This window comes from Balaenoptera physalus, assembly GCF_965194825.1.
Source record: "Balaenoptera physalus genome assembly, chromosome: 16".
NCBI lineage: Eukaryota > Metazoa > Chordata > Mammalia > Artiodactyla > Balaenopteridae > Balaenoptera > Balaenoptera physalus.
In genome coordinates this window covers 38526067-38551441 of record NC_138898.1, presented here as the reverse complement: position 1 = coordinate 38551441, position 25375 = coordinate 38526067, and the positions used below count along the sequence as shown (strand labels likewise).

At 43.6% G+C, this 25375-nt stretch overlaps 1 protein-coding gene and 1 long non-coding RNA gene across 6 annotated transcripts in view; both read left to right on the top strand.

The window, feature by feature from the left end:
• LOC309644516 overlaps window positions 1-25375 on the top strand; it is a 578167-nt gene that overhangs the window by 317374 nt on the left and 235418 nt on the right. The window lies entirely within an intron of this gene.
• The window catches only part of PAK5 (p21 (RAC1) activated kinase 5), a 319504-nt gene that overhangs the window by 278124 nt on the left and 16005 nt on the right, over window positions 1-25375 (top strand). For 4 of the 5 annotated variants that reach the window (XM_082428216.1, XM_082428217.1, XM_082428218.1 and 1 more), the window contains 3 exons: window positions 15683-16174; window positions 17396-17529; window positions 22045-22171. In XM_082428216.1, coding sequence (XP_082284342.1) covers window positions 15683-16174; window positions 17396-17529; window positions 22045-22171 — 753 coding nt within the window. Of the gene's footprint in view, window positions 1-15682; window positions 16175-17395; window positions 17530-22044; window positions 22172-23268; window positions 23489-25375 lie in introns of those variants that run through there. The other variant, XM_082428219.1, reaches the window with a different exon arrangement.

The window sequence follows — 25375 nt, the reverse complement described above, 5'->3', positions numbered from 1 at the left end:
TAGGGGTTCAACTGCATTTGCCAATAAAACCCATGAGAGGTCCCAGTGGCCACCAAAACTTTAGGTTAAGTGGAGGAATAGGAAGAGGATGGGAGGAAAGAGGGAGGGAGGGGATAGATTGCTTAATTCTTCACTGATTCCCTCTTCTTGCAGACTTCCAAATATAAGGCAAAGCAGACCTGCTTTATATTTGTCTATTTGGCTACTATTGTGGCTTAAGAAAAAAAAAAAAACCCATAACAGTTCCTACCAAGTGTTTTTCAGTCCTTATAATCAGAACTCCAAAGGAGCAATCTGCTGCTCCATGTTTCATAGGAGACCCGTGAGAAATTCACGAGCAGGTCTTGTGGGAGGGTAGGAGGTAGGAGGCCTGTTAGTAATTAAAACGTTTACTTGATTAAAAATATAACATCTCTCTAAAAAGACTCAGGTGCCTGTGTCCTTAGAACTAGACTCTTAAAAATCTACCAATCACATTTGGATTTCCTGCTGAGAGAAGAAATAGCAATCATGACTCAGATAATTTTACTTTGGCTCATGGAAAATTCTAGAAACTGATGGGTAATGTTCACATCTCCAATAACAAGAGAAAGCATGAAACTTGAGTAAGTTTCCAGATAGAGCAAAAATGAGGAGGGGTGTGTGTGTGTGTGTGTGTGTGTGTGTGTGGTTGTGTGTGTGTGCGACACCAGCTTTACATTTTGGCTTAAATTAAAAAAAAAAATTCACAAATGTTAACCCACAGTAAAAAACTCCTCCAATGTTATCTACCTACCTTTCCCATTAGTGTGACAGGAATAAAGGATGTTATGAAATCTGTAGATATTGGCATCCATCTCTTTACTTTTAAATGTTTTTTTTTTTTTGCTGGGGCTGAGCAGATGAAACCTTGAGGGAAAAGATAAAGCCAAACCATATCCATATAGCACCATTCAGATCACAGAATTACCAAAACGGATATGGAGAGAGACTGCTTTCCACCCTCCCCTGCAGACAAGCCTGCCTTACAGGGAGGGAAACTGGCTGGAGACCCTGTTCCAGTGCGTTTGGTTTTGCTCATGCCAATGTTTTCCAGAGACGAGGCGGCTGTTGGCTTGGGCGTCTGGTGCTGGCCCGGCACATCCATCCCTTGTTCTGGCTCCAACTGCCAAGAAGCCCCCAGCGTCATCCCAGATCTGCCAGTTCACGAAACGCTGGCTGGTTGCCAGATCCATGTGTTGCCTTGTTGAGCCTCACAGTCCTGTAAATTCTGGAGGTTACCTGGGATGCATGAAATGAGAGGAAGGGTTAGTAGAAAAAGAGACCTTTAAGGATGCTGAGGAAAATGGCTGTGTAGCAACCATCCCTGTGATTTGAGAAGCTGGTATTTAGAGTGTAGATAAGTGATGTAAACTCTAAATACCAGAAGAGAAGAGTGCTGCTTCCTCAGAGCCAGTGGGAGGGAAGAAGGGATAGAATGATGTTGACAGCACTTCTGATGGGCAGCTAGAGACTTTTCAGGAAAGCAGATGTTCTTCAGCTGGGATCCCTAGAAGCTGAGCCTGAGACAGGGATTCTGGAACAGGTGATTTATTGAGGGAGAGAGAGCAATAGGAAAAAAGCAGGATAGGGCAAGGGAAGAAGTCATCAGTACAGGCTTTCCACTAAAATTGAGCCTCAGCTGATCCCATGGGAGTTCTAGAACTTTGAACAGGAAACAGCCCAGTCAGTCTGCTCATAGCAGAGCTGGGACCCAGCTTTCTGGGCTCAACCCCCTCAGCCGGACATTGGCTACATCCCCAATGGCACAGGAATAGCTTCTGCGGTGACACGCCTTAACCTGGCTCCTTACGAGCTCCTTCTAACACCTGCAGCAATAACGTCCCCTTGGTTTGTGTCATCCTGTTCCATTCTATAGCTGGATTTCTCAACCTTGACACTATTGACATTTTGGGCCTGGTAATTGTTTGTTGTGGGGCACCCCATGCACTGTAGGATATTTAGCAGCACCCCTGACCTCTGCTCACCAAAGGCCAGTAGCACCCCTCCCTCACCTGTAACAACCAAAATATCTCTAGACAGCACCCAATGTCATATGGGGCAGGGGGAGCAGAAGCAACTCCAGCTGAGAAGCCCTGTTCTCTATCTGTCGTTCCCCAAATGCTTTCTGGCAGTCAAGGCTATAGGTTCCGGAGATAAACTCCCTGGGTTTGAGTCTTGATATTGCCACTTACAGTTGGGTGAATAAACTGCTTAACTGTGCCCTTACTTCTTTATCTATGAAATGGGAATAAAGACTGCCCCTGCCTTATGATGTTGAGTGAGGTTAAATAAGTTGACAATTACAGTAGCCTAATTATTAATATGCATCATCTGTATACATCAGTCTGTGTGTATAGTGTGTAGATGGATGACAGCTGTGATGTGACGCTGGAGGTTACTGTGTGCCAGGCACTGTGCTAGACATTTTACAAGCATGACCCAATTTTGTCCTCACAACAACTCTGGAAGAATTCAAGATCATCTCCCTTTTACAGTGAAGAAGCTGAGACTCAAAGAGACTATATCTTTCCGGACATCCCAAGGATATGAAGACAAACAGCTGAGCCAGGATCCAAAATTAGGTCCATCTCACTCTAAAGCCTACCTATTCCAGAACATTCCCATTTCCACCAAGAAAACCAAGGAGCAGAGAGATGGATATGAGGCCTTGGGGCCTAGATGCACACACCGCAGGCAGCCCTCACCTTTCTGACAAAGAATGGGTGCTGATTCACAGGTGGATTTGAGGTGCATGGGAATGCACTTTATTCTGTCTGTTCTTGGTAGGCTGGAATCCTCTAAGAAGCACCTTAGCATCAGCAGACTGTGATTTGTGGGTAAAGCTGGGACCATGGGTTGCAAAGGAAGCATTAAGAGTAGCGATCCCTGAGGCTCTCCTACGCACTCACTGTACCTTGAATGATGGTCTTATTTGATTTTATAAAAGACAGACCAGATTTTCTCACCCATTACAGAAGGCATTGAAGAGCGCAAGTTCTAGAATCAGATCCCCAAGATTCCAGCACTTTCTAGCTGTGTGATCTTGTCTGTGCCTCAGTTCATTCATCTGTAAATAGGGTGTCTCAATACCTACTTCAAACTTGTCCTGAGGATGAAAAAAGTTTAATAAATGTAAAGGAGTTAGCACATGGCAAGCCCTCAGTGTCAGCCCTTAGTCTCAGGAATATTTCTGGTTGGAAAACATGTCACCATATCTGCTCTCGCCAGTCACAGGAGCATCCTGTCGGTATAATCTTTTATATATTTTCAAAATATGGGGACAGGTTCTATCTGACTCTGCCCTCACGGCCACTCTGTGCAACCTCATAATTACTACTGTCATCTCTTTAGAGATATGGGTCACGGAAGGCCAGAGTAGCCGTGTGACTTCTCAAAGTCATGCAGAGCCTTAACGACTGAACTGGCCTGAGGACCACAATCCTGCCCCCCAGTGCTTTCTCTACTCTCCAGAATGGAAATGACATTCTCAGACTTCTTATGGAAGACAGCTGCTAAGAGAGAACAGAAAATTTAGCAGCATTAAGGCAAGAGCCATCATCTCTATAGATGCATAGTTGTGATGGTTCCTGCCAACCAATCCCTCTACCTTACCCTCTTCATCTCCACTGCACAGAGCAGCAAAGTGACCAATGCTGGGCCCACGTCATCCCAAATAGCTAGCATATTAGGGGGCTCTGAGTGAAGAGAGAGGATGCAAGAAAAACAGTGGCATGGTTCCCTAGACCTTCATTCTGGGGTCACCAGTGCAATGATTTTTCCCTGCTCAGCTTCACTTTGGTTTTCCTAGAAGGAAAAAGCAATTGAACCAGTGTGCTCAGCCTTCCTGAATCAATAGTTTAATGTCTCACCATTCTTTGTGGTACTTGTCACACCCAGATTCAACCAAGGCTCCAGGAAAAAAACTGTAGCTCCTAATCTACTAAGGATCCCAGCAGAACACTTTTCAGAGATACTTTAGGGCCTGATGGGTAGTGAAATGACGAGGATGTTGAAATCTGATGGGCTGCGTCAAAAATCTGAGAAGGGGGCAGGGGGAGAGAGAAAGTGCTTAATTGCTTAATATAACAATGGATAGTATCGCCTGTAGATTTTTCTTCCTTTACACATGGGCTCCCGCAAGATGTTCATTAAGGCTCATGAAACATCAAAGAGGTGATTCAGAACAACATCTCTAACATCTGTCCCTTCTCATGGAGACTTTAGGCATCATTTGCCTATGAATGAACTCATCTTCCCATGAACGTTCTTGTGGTTCAAAGTAAATTGTATTTTGGTCATTATAAGTGGGTTTTCCCGGTACCAAATTAAAAACGAAATGAATCTAACCTGGCATTGTCTGTCCCAGTGCTCTTAGAGGCCCTGACACATTTGAACCATATTCTACAGCAGTGAACTAATCCCTAAAGGTGCAATCCCCTTCCCCCCACCATGTCCCTGCAGGCGGTGACAGATCACGGGTCAGAGTAATATGCTCTTGAATAGAGGATGCATCCTTAGTTTGGAGTAGCAACGGTGGGGGGTTAATTGGATATACTGATTCGGAGGTGAAGGAAGAGCCCGAAATACCCTGTCCCCTTGAGCCTACTGATGGGAGATTGATTCATTTCTTCAAATAACTAGGGTTTGCCTCTTTGTAGGGGTCATGAGCCACTTGTCAGAACTCTCCGTGTGCGTTTGCCATCCGTTTTGTAAGGCAGAGAAGTACATGACTCTTCAAACTTCGTGTCATAAGGTGTAAATTCCTACATGCCTAAATAGGAATCCAGCCTCGCGGTGTGGGAGATTTTCCTGCAAAAATGCTAAATATGGTGAATGGCTTTCTGCTACATGCAGTTTGGAAACCCAGCAAGTGTCTGATCATCCAGAACTGAACCTCCTTCCCAAGTTCCTTGCACCAGGACCTTAAGGAGACACCTTGATCCCTGAGGTTCTACTGGGCCCTGCTCTTGACCGCTGCTCCCTGCTGTGATATGCGTGCCTCTTTCACTGAAATTGAATGCCAGCTCAAAGTGTGTGCTGTGTCTCTTTGTCATCTGGTCCATATAATAGGCTCTGAAACAGGGCCACTCCATTTAGTAAATGAATATAAGTAATTCAGAGGAAACTGAACATGGTTTTGCCTCAAGCGGGGACAGTAGCTGTTGTTTATTAAGATGTCATTGGAGGTGGAACAACTCCCTACCATCCTGTAATCGGAGCTCTCGTGTCAGCAGCCACCTCAGCGGGAGAAGTGGAGGCTGGAAAGTCATGGATGGAGACACAGGAGCCCATCCGCCACAGGCCAGGCAGGTGGGGACTGGCCACCATCAGTGGCGTTCCTGCTGTGGGATTGCAGAGCATAACAGCAGGGATGCAGGTCACAGGGTTTAATGAATCCCCTTCCCCTAATTATCAGTCTCTAAAATGTCCCTACAGAGAAAGCTAGGTACTGATTCTCTCCCGAATCCTTACAAGCAGACGTTTTTCTTTCCCTAAGCCAAGCCTGGTCCTGTTACCTTTCCCGCTGAGTCAAGTAAGGACAATTTAAGATGTCCTTTTCTTGCTCAGAGCCTTATGATTCACTTTTATCCTGCATTTGATTTGTGGAGAACAAGCAGTGCGCAGTCTGGCTTTTTTTCATTTGGGGGATGAGCAGTGTCTTTGCTTTATTGTTCTTTGAAAGGTGTACTGGAGCATCACACTCAGGCACTGGAACCGGCTGCCTTCCCATCCCCTGTAACTGCAAGGAGTGGATAGAGAGACACCATCCTTCATGGAAACTTCCGCAGTCCCCATTCTGTGGACGCAGACTTACAGCACGCCTGCCCGTGTGCACACACACACACACGTCCAGCACAATCCAGCCGCAGCCTCCCTGTCACCAGCACGGAAGGCCACAGTGACAAATAGATGCTGCCGCAGGGTTTTTTTCCTTCTTTTCTTTCTCTCTCCTTCCCCCCACCGAGCCTTTTTTCCTAGCCTTGGCATAAAATGGTCAAATGATGTTCTACTGCAGAATTCAATTTCACAGTTCAGTTAGGTCCTTGATTACACTGCCAAATTCAGATTAATGTGCATTTAACTAACATGGATCAGGGGAATTCTGGCTGGCAGCCAGCTGTAATCGGAGTAATTGATAGCTGTGCGGAGTTTTATGCCCTGTCCACCCCAGCACACCACTGGTGAAATTGATTGATTAAATGAATTCATTGCTATAATTATTTATAATTTTGATACATCGCAAGCCTGTGACTGGCCCTATCCTTGGAGATGTGCTCATTGTGGAAGGGGAATCTGGCTGAGTTGTTAACTGAGGATTATTTATTCCCATATAATACTGCTTTTTTTTTTGTTTTTATGGTCCTTCTTATTTTTTGATTGGGTTTGAGTAGAGACATGAAAAAGCCCATTTCTTTAAGATTTAATTTATATGGAATTCTAAAAGGCATTGGGAAACTAAAAAATGAATATATGTTATTAACCATTTTAGAGGAAGGAAACTAAGACTGTTTCTATGTCTTTTCAGTATTTTTAAAGATTCCTGTAGCGAGAATTCCTTCTGAGAACGTATCTGATTTCCAATGACAATTAGTGGTCCTGTGACATCAACTAAGCAGTTTGGCAGTCTGGTGATATCCGCCTGGGTAATAATTTACAAAATAAATCTGTTCTCCTCTTATTACATCTTGCCATATGGAGATCACCCTTAAAAGTATGCAGACCATGGTCTCACTTGTATGAAACTATTGATACTTTTCCACAAAATCACAGGACTGTTCTCTTTGGAGGAGTGGGGGAAGCCTTTCTGGTGTCTCTTTATTGTTTTCTCTCCTGCCTTGTGGCTTTCCACCCCTGCTCCCTATGCCCTTGCAATAAGGTCTTAGAAGGTAAACTATATGCATAGATCTTTTGGACATGGTTTGGGGCACGGATGGTGGGAGGCACATTGGATTCGCTTATTAAATGTCTGTACCTTTCCCTGGTCCAATTTCACCACATTGTGGTTTCACTAGATGATAAAATCCTACATCCCTCTTGAGATGCTACAGTCCTGCCCATGTGGACTCCAAATGTACTCCTTTTGTTCTAGAATATATTTGTAAATCAGTTTGTAGAAAAGGTAGCCCAGTTCAAGCTTCACTCTTCTGCAAGTCTCTCTTATAGACATGAACATGTATATATGTACAAAACAGTATATATGGACAAATTCATCATTTTTGTTTCACCCATTTATAATTATAAGATATCATGGGACAGATGATTTAGAGTAGAACAGTTAAATAATTATAACAGTTTAAGAGCCATGTAAAAGGGCCAGGAGACCATGTTATAGAAGAAAGCTTGGGCTTTCTTTCTTGAACAAACACACAGAAGAAAGTTTGGACAGTGCAGCTGAACACAAATCCTGCTCTGGCCAAAGTAAAAATGAAAGCAGTGAATTATGTATATATGAGCAACTCATTTTGCTGTGATGATTATTCCTTTTTTGTATATTTTGAGCTGATTTCTATATGCCAAGACTGTTAACACACACACACACACACACACACACACACACACACACTTAATTTTTCTTTTCACCCCCCTTCCCCAGGCATTATCATCCATCATTTTCTGGCCCAGTTCTTGCATTTGGCCTCAGGCTGCTCAGACATCTGGGCCCCCAGTGAAACACCCTAATCAGGCTTTAGCTCCGTAGGAGTCACTCTACACTGTGCCCACCTCTGTCCTGACCCTGTCTACCTTTTCATCATTGAAAGATAGCTCTGAGAAGGTATCAAGGACCCACGTTCTAAAGTGACACTGTCTGGATTTGAACCCCAGCTCGACTTCTTAGGAGCTTTGAGACCTTTGCATGACTACTTAAACCTGTGGTGCCTCAGTTTCCTTTTCTGTAAAATGGAACAATTACAGGACTTTATCTCACTGTGTAACTTGGGATTTAAATGTAGCCATGTACATGAAATGCTTGGAACAGTCCCTGGCACGTGGGAAGCACTCAGCAAATGTCAAGTATCATTATTAACATCAGTGTGAGTTACTCCTGTGAGACAGGCTTCTAACAGAGCAGTTGGTTAATGGAAGGGGCTCCGACTTTGCTCCCAGTAAAACACCCCTACTTTTTATCAGAGAGAATGTCCACCCTTGATTATGTAGGCCAGGGAGGTGACAACTAGTGGAAGAAATGCCAAGGCAGGCAAGAAAGCAGACCTGTGGTGCCAGTGTGTCCGGCAGCTGGGATATGGACACCCTCCCACTGGAGGTGAAGGCCTGATCTGAGCAGAAGAATCAGGTTGTGTAATCTTCTTGGAGGTTTGGGGCAGCTGGCCTCAGATTGCTTGGGAACAGTTTCACCTCCCAGAGCCTCAGCTTTATCAATACAGTGGGATTAACTGCCTTCTGCTTGACTCTTAGAGTGAAAAATCATGAGGCCAGCCACCAACGTGTGGGCCAGCGATAGTCACCATCATGGAAACCTTGGGTCATCAAAACCCAACTGAGAGCCATGGTTCTGCAACATGGTGGCCAGAACAAAGTCACCTATGAATTTCTCCTTCCCAAAGCCAGCTGTTTGTCCACCATCATCTCTTTGAGCGGATGGAGTCTGGAGGGAGGACCATGCATTCTCTCACTGGAACCAAAGTCCATTGTCCTTTGACTGGTATCCCTTGAGTCTGGTTCCAAAAACTGTCTCCTGTGATAGTGTTTGCTCCTCATCCAATGCTTTTTTAAGAGTCTGCACCTCTTCCCAGCAGCCATGAAAGACAATGGCACCGTTTTATCTCCAAGACCTAGTTTCGAAGACGTTTAGCTAGCACTGAACAACTCTGCATTCTGTCTGACTGGAAATTGTCCCACTTGTGCAAACAAGCGTCCTTTACTTTCTTTTTCTTTTTTTTTTGTATTTAATTATTTTTAAATTTAATTTTTATTTTATTTTATATTGGAGTATGGTTGATTTACAAGACAAAGGAGGCAAAAGAATAGACAATGGAGAAAAGACAGTCTCTTCAATAAGTGGTGCTGGGAAAACTGGAGAGCTACATGTAAAAGAGTGAAATTAGAACATTCTCTAACACCATACACAAAAATAAACTCCAAATGGATTAAAGATCTAAATGTAAGGCCGGATACAAGCATCCTTTTCTTGATGCATCATGCCAGCCGTGAAGAGTAGACTCTGATAAGGAAGAGCAGTGTCCGGATGCGATTCCTACAGGAAACAGCCTTTTATTTCTGACGTTTCTTCAGAGACCAGTTATACATGCTTGTGGGGAATGAATTCAGTTTCACTTAAACTACAGGAGGAGATCCTCCCAGGAAGACACCAGGAGATGATGGCATGTGGTGGCTCCCAGGACACACTTTCAAAAGTAAAAGTCACAGACCCCGCTTGCCCTCACACACTGGCCTTGTGACTAGACTGGGCTTGGCTAATCTGGAGCTTAATTTAAAGGAAGAATTGAATTATTTAATTTACACTAACATTTGTCTCCCCCCCAGCCCAGTACATACACACACCAGTTTTCCTTGTGTATGGCATAAATCCAGGACCTTAGACAAAAATCAGCTTGATGTCAAATGTAGCATTTTAATTATAATACAGTGCTGAATATATTATAATTAGGAACACTTTGATTGTTTTAGAAGGTTAATGTATGGGAGTATATATGCTACCAGTACATTGTACATATTCGGTAAATGCTCACGAGTCTTATTACCACTGTAGTTACTATTTATTATTTTCTTTTATATTCCTGCTACTGTGCTAAGCACTTTATATAATAATAACACTACCCAGAATGAATTAACAGACTGTATGGAACAGTCACTGTTCAAATCCTTTGATTGTATTCAGTTCTTTAGAGTTCACAGTGACCTAAGGAGATAGGTATTATTATCATTTGGTAGGTATTATTATTATTGCTCTCATTTTACCAGTGAGAAAACTGAAGCACAGGAGTTGAAATAACTTGCCCAATGTCGTACAACTTGTAAATGGCAGAAGAAGTTTTTGAGTCCAAAGTCTTTTCTTAAACACCAGGCTGCTCTAGGATTCCCCCAGGTAAGCCTCATAAAAGCCCCATGAGGGAGGTGTGATGACCCTCATTTTACAGATGAGGAAACTGAGGTTGAGAGAGGCTAAATGATTTGACTCAAGTCATTAGAATCAATATTCAGCCCTCATTATGTCCTTCAAATATGTTCTCTCTGCTCTGCAACCAGGCCAGGGCCCTGGCTTAGCAGGACCCCGGCCCCTGCTGGCTGATGCTAGGCTGTCTGAGTGCAGCAGTACAGGAGGCCAGCAGTGTGATCTGGGAGCCAATGGACAGTGCATAACTGAGAATGGTACCATGGCAATTTTCAGGAGGCTGCTGTGTGCAGATCTTGCTCCCTGACTTGTTGAAGAGGCATCTGTTCATGCTGTGCAAGGGGCCAGAGGTTCAGACACCTTTGTTCTGCCAGATGACCACCATGTTGCCCGATGCAACGAGCAACATGCCGCATCCAACTTCACTTCTCCGTGGCATTTGATGTGGTTCATCACTCCTTCCTTCTTGAAATACTTTCCTTCCTGGGCTTCAGGACATCCTAGTCCCTTAGTTTCTTTCCTACATCACAGGCCACTCCTTCTCTGCTCCTTTTTGCAAGTTCCTTCTCCACTTTTTAGTCTCTAGATGTTGTAGTCCTTGGACTTTCTCTTACACATTCAACACCATGGCTTTTAACACCAGCTAAAGACTGATGACTCTCAGATTCATGTCTTTAGCGTCAACTTTTCCCTGGACTGGAGGCATGTCTAAGTCACTTAAGTGGCATCTCCCTTTGGATGCTTAATAGCTCTCTCAAACTTAATGTGGCCATGATGGAACTCTGGGTTTCACCCTATGTTTTAGTTATCTATTGCTGTGTAACAAATCATCCCCAAACTTAATGGCTTAAAACAACAATGAACATTTATTACCTCACACAGTTTCTGTGGGTTTCCGTGACTAGCTTAGCTGGGTGATTCTGGCCTCGAGTCTGTCATGAGGTTGCAGTCAAGAGGTCAGCAGGGCTGCAATAATCTGAAGGCTTGACTGGGGACAGAGGATCACCTCCAATATGGTGCACATGGCTGTTGGTGGAAGGCTTCAGTTTCTAGCTGGCTCTTGGCAGGAGGACCTCTCTATAGGATTTTGGGTGTCCTCACGACATGGCAGCTGGAGAAAGCCAGAGCAAGTGATCCAAGAGAGAAGGCAGAGAAGCCACAATGTCTTTTTTGGCCTCAGAGGACACTTACTATTACCTCCACCATATTCTTTTGCTCACAGATCAACCTGATACAATAAGGGAGGAGACTACACATTCATGTCGGGAGGCAGGGATCACTGGGAGCCATCTTGGATGCTCATTCACAGCCGAGAAGCCTGCTCCTGCCCCTATGCTCCTCATATTATTAAGTGGCTTGCTCCTCAGGATAATATCCTGGGAGTCATCTTTGATTCTTCTCCTTCATATTCGAATCCAATCCATCAGCAAATTGGATCAGCTCCATCTTCAGACCCTACTCTGGATCCCATTTCTCACCCCATCTACAGCACCCACCCTCATCTCTGCCTACATTGACTGAAGTAAACTAACTGGCATCCCTGTTTCCACTCTTGCCACCAAAGCCTCTTCTCCAGCATCCAGAGAGTCACTGTCCTCTGCTTAGCAACCTCCAGTGGCTCCCACCTCCCTCAGCAACATCCAGCATCCTTGCCATGGTCTGTATGATCTGCCCCCTCACCGCTTCTCTGTCTGTCTTTCCAAACTGCCTCCTCTCTGCTCCAGGAGAGCCTCCAGGCTGTTCCTCAAGCCTGTGTGTGCCTCAGAATCCTGCGTGTGCTGTGCCCTCTGCCTGGACTACCCCTGCCCCCCACAGTCACAGGGCTTGCTCCCGCACTTCAGCCAGGTTTCAGCTCATATTACACCTCTCAGAAAGGCCTTCCTTGGCCATCCCATGCAAGATGGCACCTTGTTACTCTCAACTCCCTTGCTCTGCTTTATTTTTCTTCATATCACCTATTACTACTGGACCACATACTGTATATTTATTAATTTTCTTGTTTATCATCCGTCTCCTTCTCTAGAATGTCAACTCCAGGACAACAGAAATACCATCCATTATGATTATTGCTGGACCTTCCCACAGCACCTGAAATGGTGCCTAGCACATAATGGTTGCTTAAATATTAATCTGTGCACTAAACGAATGAATGAATGGACTACAATGTGGAAGCAATGAACTCAACTAGAACAGTGCCACCCGATAGAACATTCTGCGATGGTGGAAATATTCTATATGTTCTATAAATATTCTATATCTAGTCCAACGTGGTGACTCTTAAATACCTAACATGTGACTAATATGAGTGAGGAATGGAATTTTTTAATTTTAACTTTTAATTTCTATTGATTTTAATTAAATAGCCACATGTAGCCAGTAACCATCATTTTAGAGCAAATCTGGATCCTTGGAGTGGGCATGTAAATGTCATTCCATGTACATCCTGGTAGAGTGGTAGAGACTTCCTGGGACTCTGTGTTAAGAAGGTGCTGGAGGTCCAATCAACGAATCTTTTTCAAACACCTTCTATGTATCCAACACTCTCGTTATCATCAGGATCTTACACAAAACAGTGTATTCATCTATTAGCACTTTCTGCTTTGGGCAAGGAGGCGAGGGTGGTATGATGTGGAATATTCACCATCCCTGACCTCAGTCATTCCAGGGGTGACCAGAGCTCCTTCTTGACCTTTTCCAGAGAGTGATTGCTGGAACTTACACCTAGTGTCATGGCAGCCCCTCACTGGCTTCCCCCACCCCTGCCCTGTGTGTCCTCCCCATCCTCTCCACTAAGTTCCCTCAATCCACTCTTCACAATCAGAGTAGACTGTTCTTGCCTGGAATCCTTTTGAGGGCTAAGCAGATTTCTCTTTCATACACACACACAGCCCTGCAGATTTTGGATTTTCTCAAACATTATACATTTATACTGATTTGTATGTGTTTATCTTATTGTCTGAAAAGCTGCTTTGCACAGGGAGTTAGGTTGTCCCTTTTACGTATTCGGTGAGTCCCCTACATATGAACCTTCAAGTTGTGAACTTTCAAAGATGTGAACGTGCATTCGTATGTCCAATCACGTAAGTTGGTTCACATGTCTGGTGTACATTGTCACATGCGTGCATCCTCTACAAGTGGTTGTGCTTTTGTGTACTGTACTGTACAGTATCTTTATTTCAAGTCCAGGATGTCCAGAAGCAAGCGTAAAAGCAACAGTTATATAGCTGGTACTGCTAAGAAGCACCAAGCAATAACGATGGAAACAAAAGTGAAAATAATTGAGAGAGTGAAGCGAGGAGAAATAAGATGGTAGACGCCGCTAGTTCTTATAACATGAACTGTTCAACCATCGGCACGATCCTGAAGAACAAGGACAAGATCATGGAACATGTGAAGTCTGCTGTGCTGATGATGTCGCCAGTAATATCGAAGAAGCATGGAAAAGTGATGGAGGAGATGGAGAAACTTCTCAGTGTGTGGACGCAGGATCACATCAGTGTCGAGTCCCTCTCAGCTTAATGTTGATTCAAGAGAGAGCTGAAAGCCTTTATGAAGACTTGAAGAAGAAACATGGTGAAGAATCAGAGGGCGCATCTTTTAATGTCAGCCATGGCTGGTTTCATTGGTTCAAGCCTAGAGCCAACCTTCACAACGTAAAGGTAAGTGGCGAGGCAGCAAGTGCAGATATGGTAGCTGCCTGGGAATTTCCTGAAATGCTTTGAGAAATTATTGATGAAGGAGCATATTTCCCCTAGCAGGTTTTTAATGTGGATGAGACAGGACTGTACTGGAGAAGGATGCCAGACAAAAGTTACATCAATAAGAAAGAAAAGTTGATGCCAGGCTATAAAGCAGCAAAGGACTAGCTAACTCTGTTGTTTGGTGGCAATGCTTTCGGCAATATGAAGCTGAAGCCTGTCTTAGTTTATCATTCAGAGCACCCAAGAGCCCTTAAAAACATAGCCCAGGGCTCTCTTTTTGTTGTGTGGAAGAGTAACCCCAAATCCTGGGTTACACACACCATTTTCCAGGACTGATTTTTCCACCACTTTATCTCGGACGTAGAGAAATATTGCTTGGAGCAAGATGTCCCATTCAACATTATTTTGCTTCTCAACAGTGCTCCAGGCCACCCCCCATTCATGGACAACTTTCATCCCAACATCAAAGTAGTGCATCTGCCACCAAATGCTATGTCGCTCATCCAACCCATGGACCAGGGAGTTATTGTGATTTTCAAGAAATATGTACGTCACACTTTTTGTCAGGCAGTTAAGGCGAGTGATGAATCAGGAACAACCTTGTGACAATTTTGGAAGGACTTTAACATCTACAAGGCCATAAAAAACATTAACTTTGTTTGGCGTGAAGTTACAGCCATCACCATGAATGGGATTTGGAAGGACCTTTGCCCACAGTTTGTTCACGATTTTCATGGATTTGAGAAGGTGGATGAGGAGTCCAAAGAGGTCTTCAGCAACTTAGTGACCCTCAGCGAGAAGCTGGAGCTAGATCTTCAAGAGGACGACTTCATTGAACTTCTTGCTGTGCAACATGAGGGGCTTACTAATGAAGACTTTATGGAATTGGAGGCCCAGAGAAAGGGCAGAGAGACAAAAGGAAGAAGAAGTAACTGAAGAACTGAAGAGATTCACAATGCAGGAAATGGCAAGGGGATTTTCTTTATCCGAGGAGGCACTGTTAGTTTTTGAGGCACAGGACCCGAATGTAGAATGGTACATGAAAGTTGCAGCAGCTGCTCAGAATGCAATCCAGTGCTACTGCATCATCTAAGATGAGAAAAAAGAGCTACTACCCAGACATCACTGGATCGTTTTTTTTCCAAGACGGTAGGTAGAATTGAATCCAGCAAGGACCCAGAACCTGTGTCATCCACATCAGGCATAAGTGAAATTGCAGCTTGCCCTCCATCTCCTATTGCTGACGATCCTTCAGCTCTACCATCTCCCACCTCCTCTCCCTCCTCCGGTCAATAACTCTTCTTGCCTGTTCACTTGATCAGCCCCTGTATACCAGCTGTTGTACTGTAGTACTGTATTTTTCAAGGTACTGTACTGTAAGATTAAAAGTGTTTATTTTTTGTTTGTTTTTTATGTATTATTTGTGTAAAAATATTATAAACCTATTACAGTACAGTACTATATAGCCGATTGTGTTAGTTGGGTACCTAGGCTAACTTTGTTGGACTTAAAAACAAATTGGACTTATGAACACAATCTCGGAACGGAACTCATTCGTATGTAGGGGACTTACTGTATTGGCATTTTCCCCTTCATGACCCCTGGGATCACCTCCTACTACTTGCATTTGAATCCAGGTCTCAGAGTCTACTTCTGGGGATTTTAATAGGGAAGGAGGAAGAAATAGGCAGGATGGGGAGGTCAGAGTGCAGGTAAAGGGTGGAAGCGATGCATCCTGGGACCCCATGAGGTAAGCCTCACCCACGAGTGGGTTGTGCAGTGGTGCTCATCATTTGGACCAGCTGTGTGATGGCTATGGTGTTCAGATGTAGCATGTGAATTTCTCCATCTGTGTCTGTCTTCCCAGGTGGATTATGATCGAGCACAGGTGGTCCTCAGCCCTCCACTGTCAGGGTCCGACACCTACCCCAGGGGCCCTGCCAAACTACCTCAAAGTCAAAGCAAATCAGGCTATTCCTCAAGCAGCCACCAGTACCCATCTGGATACCACACAGCCACCCTGTACCACCACCCCTCCCTGCAGACCAGTTCACAGTACATCTCCACAGCTTCTTACCTGAGCTCTCTCAGCATCTCATCTAGCACCTACCCCCCACCCAGCTGGGGCTCCTCCTCAGACCAGCAGCCCTCCAGGGTGTCCCACGAACAGTTCCGGGCAGCCCTGCAGCTGGTGGTCAGCCCAGGAGACCCCAGAGAATATTTGGACAACTTTATCAAAATCGGGGAAGGGTCAACCGGCATTGTGTGCATCGCCACCGAGAAACACACGGGGAAGCAAGTTGCCGTGAAGAAAATGGACCTCCGGAAGCAACAGAGACGAGAGCTGCTTTTTAATGAGGTAGATGGTGTGTTCGGATCATCCTTTCTGTCCTATGTAACATTTCTTTCCCATTTCAGAAATAACACATGTACATTTTAGGACATTAGAAAACACAGAAAATATAAATACAAAAATAACATCTCTCTTTCTATGCCTGTATGGCTGCCTCTTTATGAAGTACTTCCTGTGGATCAGCCACTGTGCTAAGCATTGGTCTGGTTTGATTCTCACAACAGCCATAGACAGAAAAATGTTATCTGCATTTAGCAATAAGGAAACCTAGCATCAGATTATGTTACTAGCCCGGGGTCAGACAATAGGTTCATACAGCTGTAACAGTGCAATCAGCTGTGACTTTGGACCCTCTTCCATGATGGCTTATGTGAAGGCTCCACCCAGCTCCAACTCCCATAGGTGTCCATTTCTTTTCCATGCTCCAAACCTCACAGAGAGCACGGGGTGAGTGGGATTCATCTTCTTCCCAGTCCACAGCTCCTGATTTCTGGAACTTATTTCCAAACCACAATGCCAGAACAGACAGGGAAAATATAACTTAAACAACTGTATAATTTATTATTTAACACTCATTCTGAAAATATCACCAGAAGCGGCCACAGGATGGCAATTCCTGGACACTCTCTCCAGCAAGCAGACACAAGTTGGCCTTTTAATGCCTAAGTCATAATGTTTTTACCTTCAAGACTTATCCTTTATATTCAGCCCAAACTCTGTCAGACTCAGCCTAGACCTCCCAAGAAGTTAAATTGGTGTCATGTGGCCCCAGCCCTAATAACTGTTTACTTCAGTCACTTCTGAGACTCACTTACCTTGAGTTGGTGACCCTTCTGCCCAGTTAACCAATAGCAGAGTATGGACAATGTGTTTTAAAAGTAACCTGTGGGATATCTGATCACATCCCCCCAAAACAGTCAACTAAACTCCCTCTTGTGAATGCAAACTCTGCCATGGTTCTGCCTGATTTTACTCCGTATTCTCCCCCAACCCAGTGTCTGGTTGACCTGCCATTTTCTCTGAATTTGTTAACGTGATCCCCTCTATTCCTGCCAGCTGCTCTCAGTGCTGTCCCATTGTCTGTAATAGACTTCTGAATACCCCCACACACACACACACAATCAGTACTCCCCATCAGTTGAACTCACAGCCCAAATGTAGCCATGAGAAAACAAAAAGTCAAATTTCATGGTCCGAAGTCAAACAGTGTCTTTCCATTTTGCCCAGGTTGTGATAATGCGGGATTATCACCATGACAACGTGGTTGACATGTACAACAGCTACCTTGTCAATGATGAGCTCTGGGTGGTCATGGAATTTCTAGAAGGTGGTGCCTTGACAGACATCGTTACTCATACCAGGTAAGTTTCTTTACTATCCAGGCAAGTAGTTCAAGGTGCTTATTATTCTTTTCCAGGGTAAGGCCTCAGTGACTATATTTATGAACTCTTCATAAGTGGTTAAGCACTTTGAAGGTAGAGAAATGACTGCCTTTTTTCTCTGTATTCCCAGGTGCCTATCACAGTATCATGTATGTATAGTTCATTCACTCAATTCACATTCTCCCTGCCCTCCAGAAGTTCATTGAAACCCACTGATTTTAAATCAGCAAGCTGCTGAGAATGGAGTTTCGGTGACAAATAATAGAATTTCCCATCCTTACATAGATTTCTAAAACTGAGTTTCATTCTCCTAAGTTGCTATACCATTGCTATGTGTTGATACCACCAAGGGTACCTGGGGAAGGCAGGGGCAGGTGAAAGATCAAAATTTTATGTCATAATAACAAACTACATAAGAGAGAGAGAGATTCTTCAAATCTGTTTTTAAATCATCTTGCAAGTAACAATGGTTAATTGCCACTGTTCCCTCAGCTACTTGCTTCTCTGATGTGTCAATTGTGGTCATTTCATCAAGTGTTTATTCATCACTTTTTATGTGCCAGGCTCTTTCCTAAGTGCTGGGGCTACAAAAGATACAAATGAATAAGGCTCAGATACACCCTTCCAAGGAAGTCTCAGATTAGAAATAAATACATTATAACAACTGTGCAGAATTAGAAAGAAGTATATAAGTAGCATAGAAGAATACCTGAGTATCTCTATAAGAGAGTCAAGAAGGATTTCCAATATACGGTGATGTCCAAGATGGGTTTTGAGAGATGCATCAGAGTTTACTAAGAAGGCAAGTGGGAAGAAAAGGGCATTGAAGGCAAATTAAAGAGTATGTGCTAAGACAGTGCTTCTAAAATTTTAATATGCATACAAATTACCCGTGGATCTTATTAAAATGCAGATCCTGATTCAATGGGGGGGCATAATACTCTGCATTTTAAGGAACCCCCAGGCGATGTTAATGCCGTTAGTTCATGGACCTCGCTGGAAAAACAAGGTTCAAAGGAACAGACGTGTAAAACAATCATGTTACATTTGGGAAACTTTAAGTTTGCTCTGCTGGTAAATAAAATACCAAAGAGTTGAGAGGATTGTCATGAAAGAGCTACATTGGGTATTAGCTGATGTCACTGAAATGGAATCCAAATCATAAGTGAATCCAGTTGAGCGACAATAGGTGGAAAGCAAGGTAGCAAGAAAGTGTTCAGAAACCCATAAGGGATCGAAGGTTCTGCTTTTTCTCCACTAAAATGAGGCAGTGTTTCAATCATGACTCCCTATAGCTCTGAGTCTGTGGTAGACCATCTAAAAACAAAAGGCCATGAGGGAAGACACTGAATGTTTATCACCAACATTTCAGCTGGCAGATTCCTATTGGTATAGCCATACAACCACCATATCTATCTATCTATCTATCTATCTATCTATCTATCTATCTATCTATCTATCTAATCATCTTAAATTGTAGCACCAAGTATACTGAAGAGACCTAAGAATAAGACAAATGTGACTTACATATAAAACAATTAATAAAAATATGTCCAAGGGAGGGGCTTTTTTCTTGCCTCAGAGAGCATCAGAAAACTACAGCTCTCCCTTTGTCAAGTTCTTATTTTGTATCTGTGGGATTCACTGAAGAGCCAGCCTCTCTAGAATCCATTGTGTTTTCTAATTCTCTCCATCTAGTTTTGTTGATGGATTTCCCCTTGAAGGCAGAGTAGCTCCAGAGAGCAAGAAGCAATTGTGTATCAAGGAATACCATGGATATTTAGAATTTGAAATCCTTAAGCTGGTAGTTCAGAGAGTTTCCTACAGTAGATATTCAATAAGTACTTCATTGAATGATTGATTGATTGGTTGATAAAACATTTAACTGCTTGCCACTCAAAGTGTGGTCTGGGGACCAGCAGCATCAACATCCCCTAGGAGCTTGTTAGAAATACAGCATCTCAGGCTCTACCCAGATGGACTAAAATAATCCATCATCTAGCCAGATGCTCAGGAGTTTCTTCTTTTTTTAAAAAATTTATTTATTTTATTTATCTATTTTTTGCTGTGTTGAGTTTTTGTTGCTGCACACGGGCTTTCTCTAGTTACGGCGGGCGGGGGCTACTCTTCGTTGCGGTGCCCGTGCTTCTTATTGTGGTGGCTTCTCTTGTTGCAGAGCATGGGCTCTAAGCACACGGGCTTCAGTAGTTGTGGCGGGTAGGCTCAGTAGTTGTGGCATGCGGGCTTAGTTGCTCCGCGGCATGTGGGATCTTCCCGGACCAGGGAGCGAACCTGTGTCCCCTGCATTGGCAGGCAGATTCTTAACCACTGCACCACCAGGGAAATCCCCTCAGGAGTTTCTTATACATACTAAAGTTTTAGCCCTATCTAGCATCTTGTTAAATCATATCCTACTTTTTTCAAGGAAACAGTTCTAGAAGGGAAAGGAAAGTACCAAGCTCTGTCAGGTTCTTTATACATTAACTCATGGAACCTTCACACATCTCTATAAGGTAGGTGTTGATGTGCCTGTCTGTTAGAGGATGAAGCTATGACTCATAGAGGTGAAAAGTATCTTTCTCAAGATCACGTATTTAATAATAGGCAGAGCGAGGATTTGAATTTGGAGTTGACTCCAAAACTGAGGTGTTTTTATCCCCACCTGACTTCCTCCCTGCTGAAGTAGGAAAGCACCAGGCTTTCTACAGTAGGCCATGTCCATTTCAAAGTCATTGAATTAAGAGTCAGTAGCATTTGTTATAAATTCCAGGGCTTGTGGAATTTGTGATTGGGGGCTCAGAGTTAATTCGTTTTTGTTACCATTGACCTGTGAAAAATCTTTATGTCTTCTTCAAATAACTCAAATCTCATTGAATCCAAGAAAAATGGATTTTATTTTATTAATTTTATTAAAAATGATAATTCTTGGTCCTGAATTAATTTTGAGATGTAGTTGGACTTGTCCCTGTGGCTGATGCTCTAAACCTCTCAGGACTGTGCTTTGGGCAGATGTGAAAATTGTCATCTGAAAACAATCCAGCATAATGACCAGCCCACTTACCACAAAACCAAGAACACAGAAGTTGTAGGTTTCCACACTGTTTCAGACACCTGCTTTCCTATGAGACCAATTCATTGCGACGGTAGGAATCCTCTTCAAAGAGAAGGGCATGTTTCTTCATACTCATCCACTTTGTACCTTTGACATTCTCCTGATTGGTTATCTCCTTGGATTTTACTTTGAACCCTAGTTTTACTCAGTTGGGGTTTGTTGGCATCAACAAGACTGAAACACAGATTCAAAGCCATCTATTTACTTGTCCTGCTGAGCTAAAAGTTACCTGGGATTATTCCCCAAGTCAATTCTTAAATTTGGGCTCTGGTCAGTTATGCACTGTGTCTCCTGATAGCCTCCTCTGTTTGCCTGATAGTTTGTTTTAGGAGATCTTTCACATTTGCTACCTAATTTGGGCCTCTCAATATCTCCGTGAGAGGGAGGAAGTTTTATACCTAGTTGAGTTAGGCAGGTGCCTAAATGGGTCATTTTGAGGGCAATGAGGGACTCCATTCTCCACATCATTCTTCCCACCTGGGTTCTTCAGTGGCTGAAAATCCATTCTTTTGAGTTACAATTGCTGCATGATACAGTGGGGAAAGTGGAAAAGCATGGGTTTTGAACTCATAAAAGGTGGGGTTTGAATCATGATCTGGTTACTTTCTGAGCTATATAACCTTGGGCAGGTCACCTGACTTCAGTCTCCTCTGAAACCAGAAATACCTTCTTCGGAGGGTGCAGCCATGAAATGGGGGAGCATATCCAGTGTTGTGCTTGCCTTTCTTATTCCCATGGTCTATTTATTAGGGTATCACGCATTCATGCTTGGTTATTTGTAACTAACTATGCCCAATTTCCTTCTTGACAAAGGGACCTGGAGCAACAGAAGCTTCCAGCTCCTGGAGGAGGGAGAGGAAGGGCTAGTGAGAGGCAGGGCAAGTCCCGGAGGGGGATCTTAGAGATCTAAAGACCACTTTGCCTGAGTCCAACCTTGAAGAGAACCATGGCCTTGCCCATTTCCAAGATGAGGAAAAAGAGACCCGAGGAAGTTAAAGGACTTCCTCAAAGTCATCTAGCAGCCACTCCTGGAAATTTGGCGTCATTCAGTGTGCCCTCTCTGTAGGGCCCTGGTGGCTTGTCAGTACTTGGGGAATTACCTATAAGAGTCCAAGGAAGTGCATTTGCACTGATGACGCAAAAGCCAGCCAATGGGGGTCTCTTTACTTTAGCTTATACTGAGCCCCTATCATCCTCAATGCCAGACCTTAGGTTCTGGGAATCAGGTCCCAAAGACTTCCTTTTCCTTCCCCATAGATTTTCGAGACATGGGCTGGGGAGCATGGACTGGTTCACTAGAACACAAGGGAGCCACCTCTCTTGATCATTTCAAAGATGGTCTTAAGCCTGACCTTGCTCCTTCAATGTGATTTCCTTTCTAGAATGAATGAAGAACAAATAGCTACCGTCTGTCTGTCGGTTCTGAGGGCTCTCTCCTACCTGCACAACCAAGGAGTGATTCACAGGGACATAAAGAGTGACTCCATCCTGCTGACAAGTGATGGCCGGGTAAGATTTTCATGTTGGGTCCCTCCCCAGTTTACCTTGTCATTTCACCTGTCACAGGTATTATATTCCTAAGAACACTTTCTCATAATTCTAATTTTCCTTAGTCACAAGTTACCCACTCCCCTTCCCAGGAGGCTTTTGAAAAAGAAATTACCATCCTCTGTGTCATCCTGTTATTCAGAACTATCTGTGAGCTGAATTTGACGGATAATTTTCTGCCTTAACAGTAAGTGCAGGAAGTAATAGAAACTGTAGAAATTTCTTTTATTTTTCTGCCACATTCTTATTTTCATTGGTGGAGAGAAAATGACTTTCCTAGGACTGTGTCCACCCTGTTCGTGTGACTACGCATGTCTGCAGTATCTCTCAGAGTCCCTGCAGGAAACAGATGACAAATTCCAGTGCTTTGAGGAGAGTTTAATAAAGGTGTGGGCAGATGAGATGTAGAAAAGCCAAAAGGAACTGTCATGAGGACCAGCATAGGTCTCTAGAATAGAACACCACTCTTATTACCCCATGACTGAAGAGGTGAGGTGCAGAACTAGTCACAGGAATCTTGAAATAGAGATTGTTGTGTGAAGAGGGCTGCCTGGCAGGAGCTCTGATCTTCAGTGGAAGCCAGACCATAGTGAACCTGCTGGATGGGAGCTGGGCCAATAAGTACCTGAACCTCACTCTGCTCCTTCCTTCCAATCTCCTACTGGTGCTTCCCATTGGCTGAGTCCAATCAGAAGCCATCAATGGTCAACACAGGTTGGCCTCCCAGGGCTCAGGGCTCCCAGATCTGAAAGGACAAACAGAAGATATCCATCACACTAGTGTATCCCCAGGCCCAGATATCTGCATTTCCCATCATTGCAGCCTGCTCAGGGGATTCACTTGAAACTCATCAGCCACACCAGATAGAATACAACAGCCAAGGAAGGCATGAGTTGACATTCCCAGGAAGACTTAGTTAGATGGAAGAGTTTTGAAGCATAGATTTTTTTCCCCCTATTTAGACTCTTTTAATCTTCCTGAAACTCCCAGCAGATGTAATAGCCTTGTGATGAATGAAGCCAGCTGTCCCGTTAATGCACCTGTCTTTTACCACCCAGCATCCTCAGTCACATGGAAAATGTTCACGTCACATCAGAATTTGCCCAGGAAAGATCAGAGGGCAACCAGAAGAAACTACCCAAGAACTTTGGCTTTTCTTCTTTTGTTTTAAAAAGATTGTCAATTTTATTGTGGAAAATTCAGCAAATTCAGAAAAGTATAAAGAATAAAATAAAACTCACCCATAATCCCATTTCCTATATATATATATATATATATATATATATATATATATATATATGAACATACACACACACACACACACACACACATAATTTGCCAACTTAGTATTACGTTTAATGGGCAGTTTTAAGTCCTGCTTTCTGCATTACTCTGGCTGAATTTTTTTTAAGAGTGTACAGGAGTCTGTGTCAGTCAGTTTTTGCTACACAACAAACCACTCAATACTTAGTGGCTTAAACCCAGAACCATTTATTTGCTCACAATTCTGTGAGTCGGCTTTTGCACTGACCTTAGCTGGGACAGCTTACCTCTGCTCCACGTGACATCAGCTGAGCTCACTCTTGCATTGTGGTCACTTTGGGGTTGACAGCCTCACTAATTAGCCTGGTGGTTGGCTGGATCTCAGCAATGGTAGTAGAAGTAACTGGGCCTAGATGCAAGGGGTGGGGAAGTAGCACCATAAACACCACTTCCTCTTGATGGGAGAAGTTGCAAAGTTGCATCCAAAGACATGTGGATACAGAGAGGGGAAGACCATGTGGCCATTTTGCAGCATCTGCCATAGAGCAGGGGAGCTATAGGAAAAGGGGTAGAACTCTCTCTTGGCCTGACTCAGAAAAGCACCAGGGCAAGGTCCCATGGCCTCAGAACACAATTTGCAGAGCATTGAACTGGTCCACAAATTGGCTCTGGGGACTGGAGCTTACAGGAAAAAAAAATCAGGACAGTTTCTGCCAGGCTTTCTTTCATTGTTTTTAGAGTTTGAGGGTGTAGGCTCACCCTTGCTGTGAGTACCTGTCGGATGTCAAAATCAGATGTGAGACAAAGATAGTTCATTATTTAATTAGCTTACTTAAAGATCTCCCCTCCCCACAATATATGAAAGGCTAGATCATTCAGTGTCATTCTTGAGGGCAGAATCTCCGTTTCAAACATTTCTTTAGTTTCCACGCACCCAGCAGAGCTCACAGGGACTGGCACATCCTCAGTGCTTTCAGTCTGAATGGTTTGTTCACTCACTCATTCAATAAATATGAGCTAAATGTCATTCTGTGCCAGGGCAGTGCTAGGTCCTAAGGATGAAGGAAGCAAAATCACTAATTTCATTCAGTTTATTTGGAGAATGGGGGTGTGATAATAAACAAATAGATAAACATAAAAATAAAATCACCACCAGATTGCAGGGTGATACATTCTAAGTTTTCTATGATTAATTAACTTAAGTAGAGTAAAGAAGGTGGAGGGTGGAGAGTAGAGGGTTTGTAGAGGCCAGTCAGAGAAGGCCCCTCTGCAATGGGGTGGTGACAGCAGAGATACGTGAGGGGCAGGGCCTGTGGGCTTCAGGGATGAGAGTGTACCCGGAAGAAGGAACACAGCTTGTGGAGCGGAGCCTGACTCTCAGCCGCGTTGGCCAGGGTGAGCTCATCCAGATTTAAGAACAAGGTGCCATATTGACTCCAGCTTCTATAGAGAAAGGAAACTTTTTTTCTTAAAAGAGAGAATAGAGATGGAGTGTGACTACTCCAAGAAAAGGCTGAGAGTACAATTTATACTAATCTATTGGAGCTTTTATAGCATTCTGTAGTGCAGAAGACATATTCATTTATTGTCATAATAACAAATCACCTTAGGTCTTAAGGCAAAAGTTATTTTTGTGCCAGTACCATACTGTCTTGATTACTGTAGCTTTGTAGTATAGTCTGAAGTCAGGGAGCCTGGTTCTACCAGCTCCATTTTTCATTCTCAAGATTGCTTTGGCTATTCGGGGTCTTTTGTGTTTCCATACAAATTGTGAAATTTTTTGTTCTAGTTCTGTGAAAAGTGCCAGTGGTAGTTTGATAGGGATTGCATTGAATCTGTAGATTGCTTTAGGTAGTAGAGTCATTTGTGACAAAGTGAGAGAGTGGCATGGACATATATACA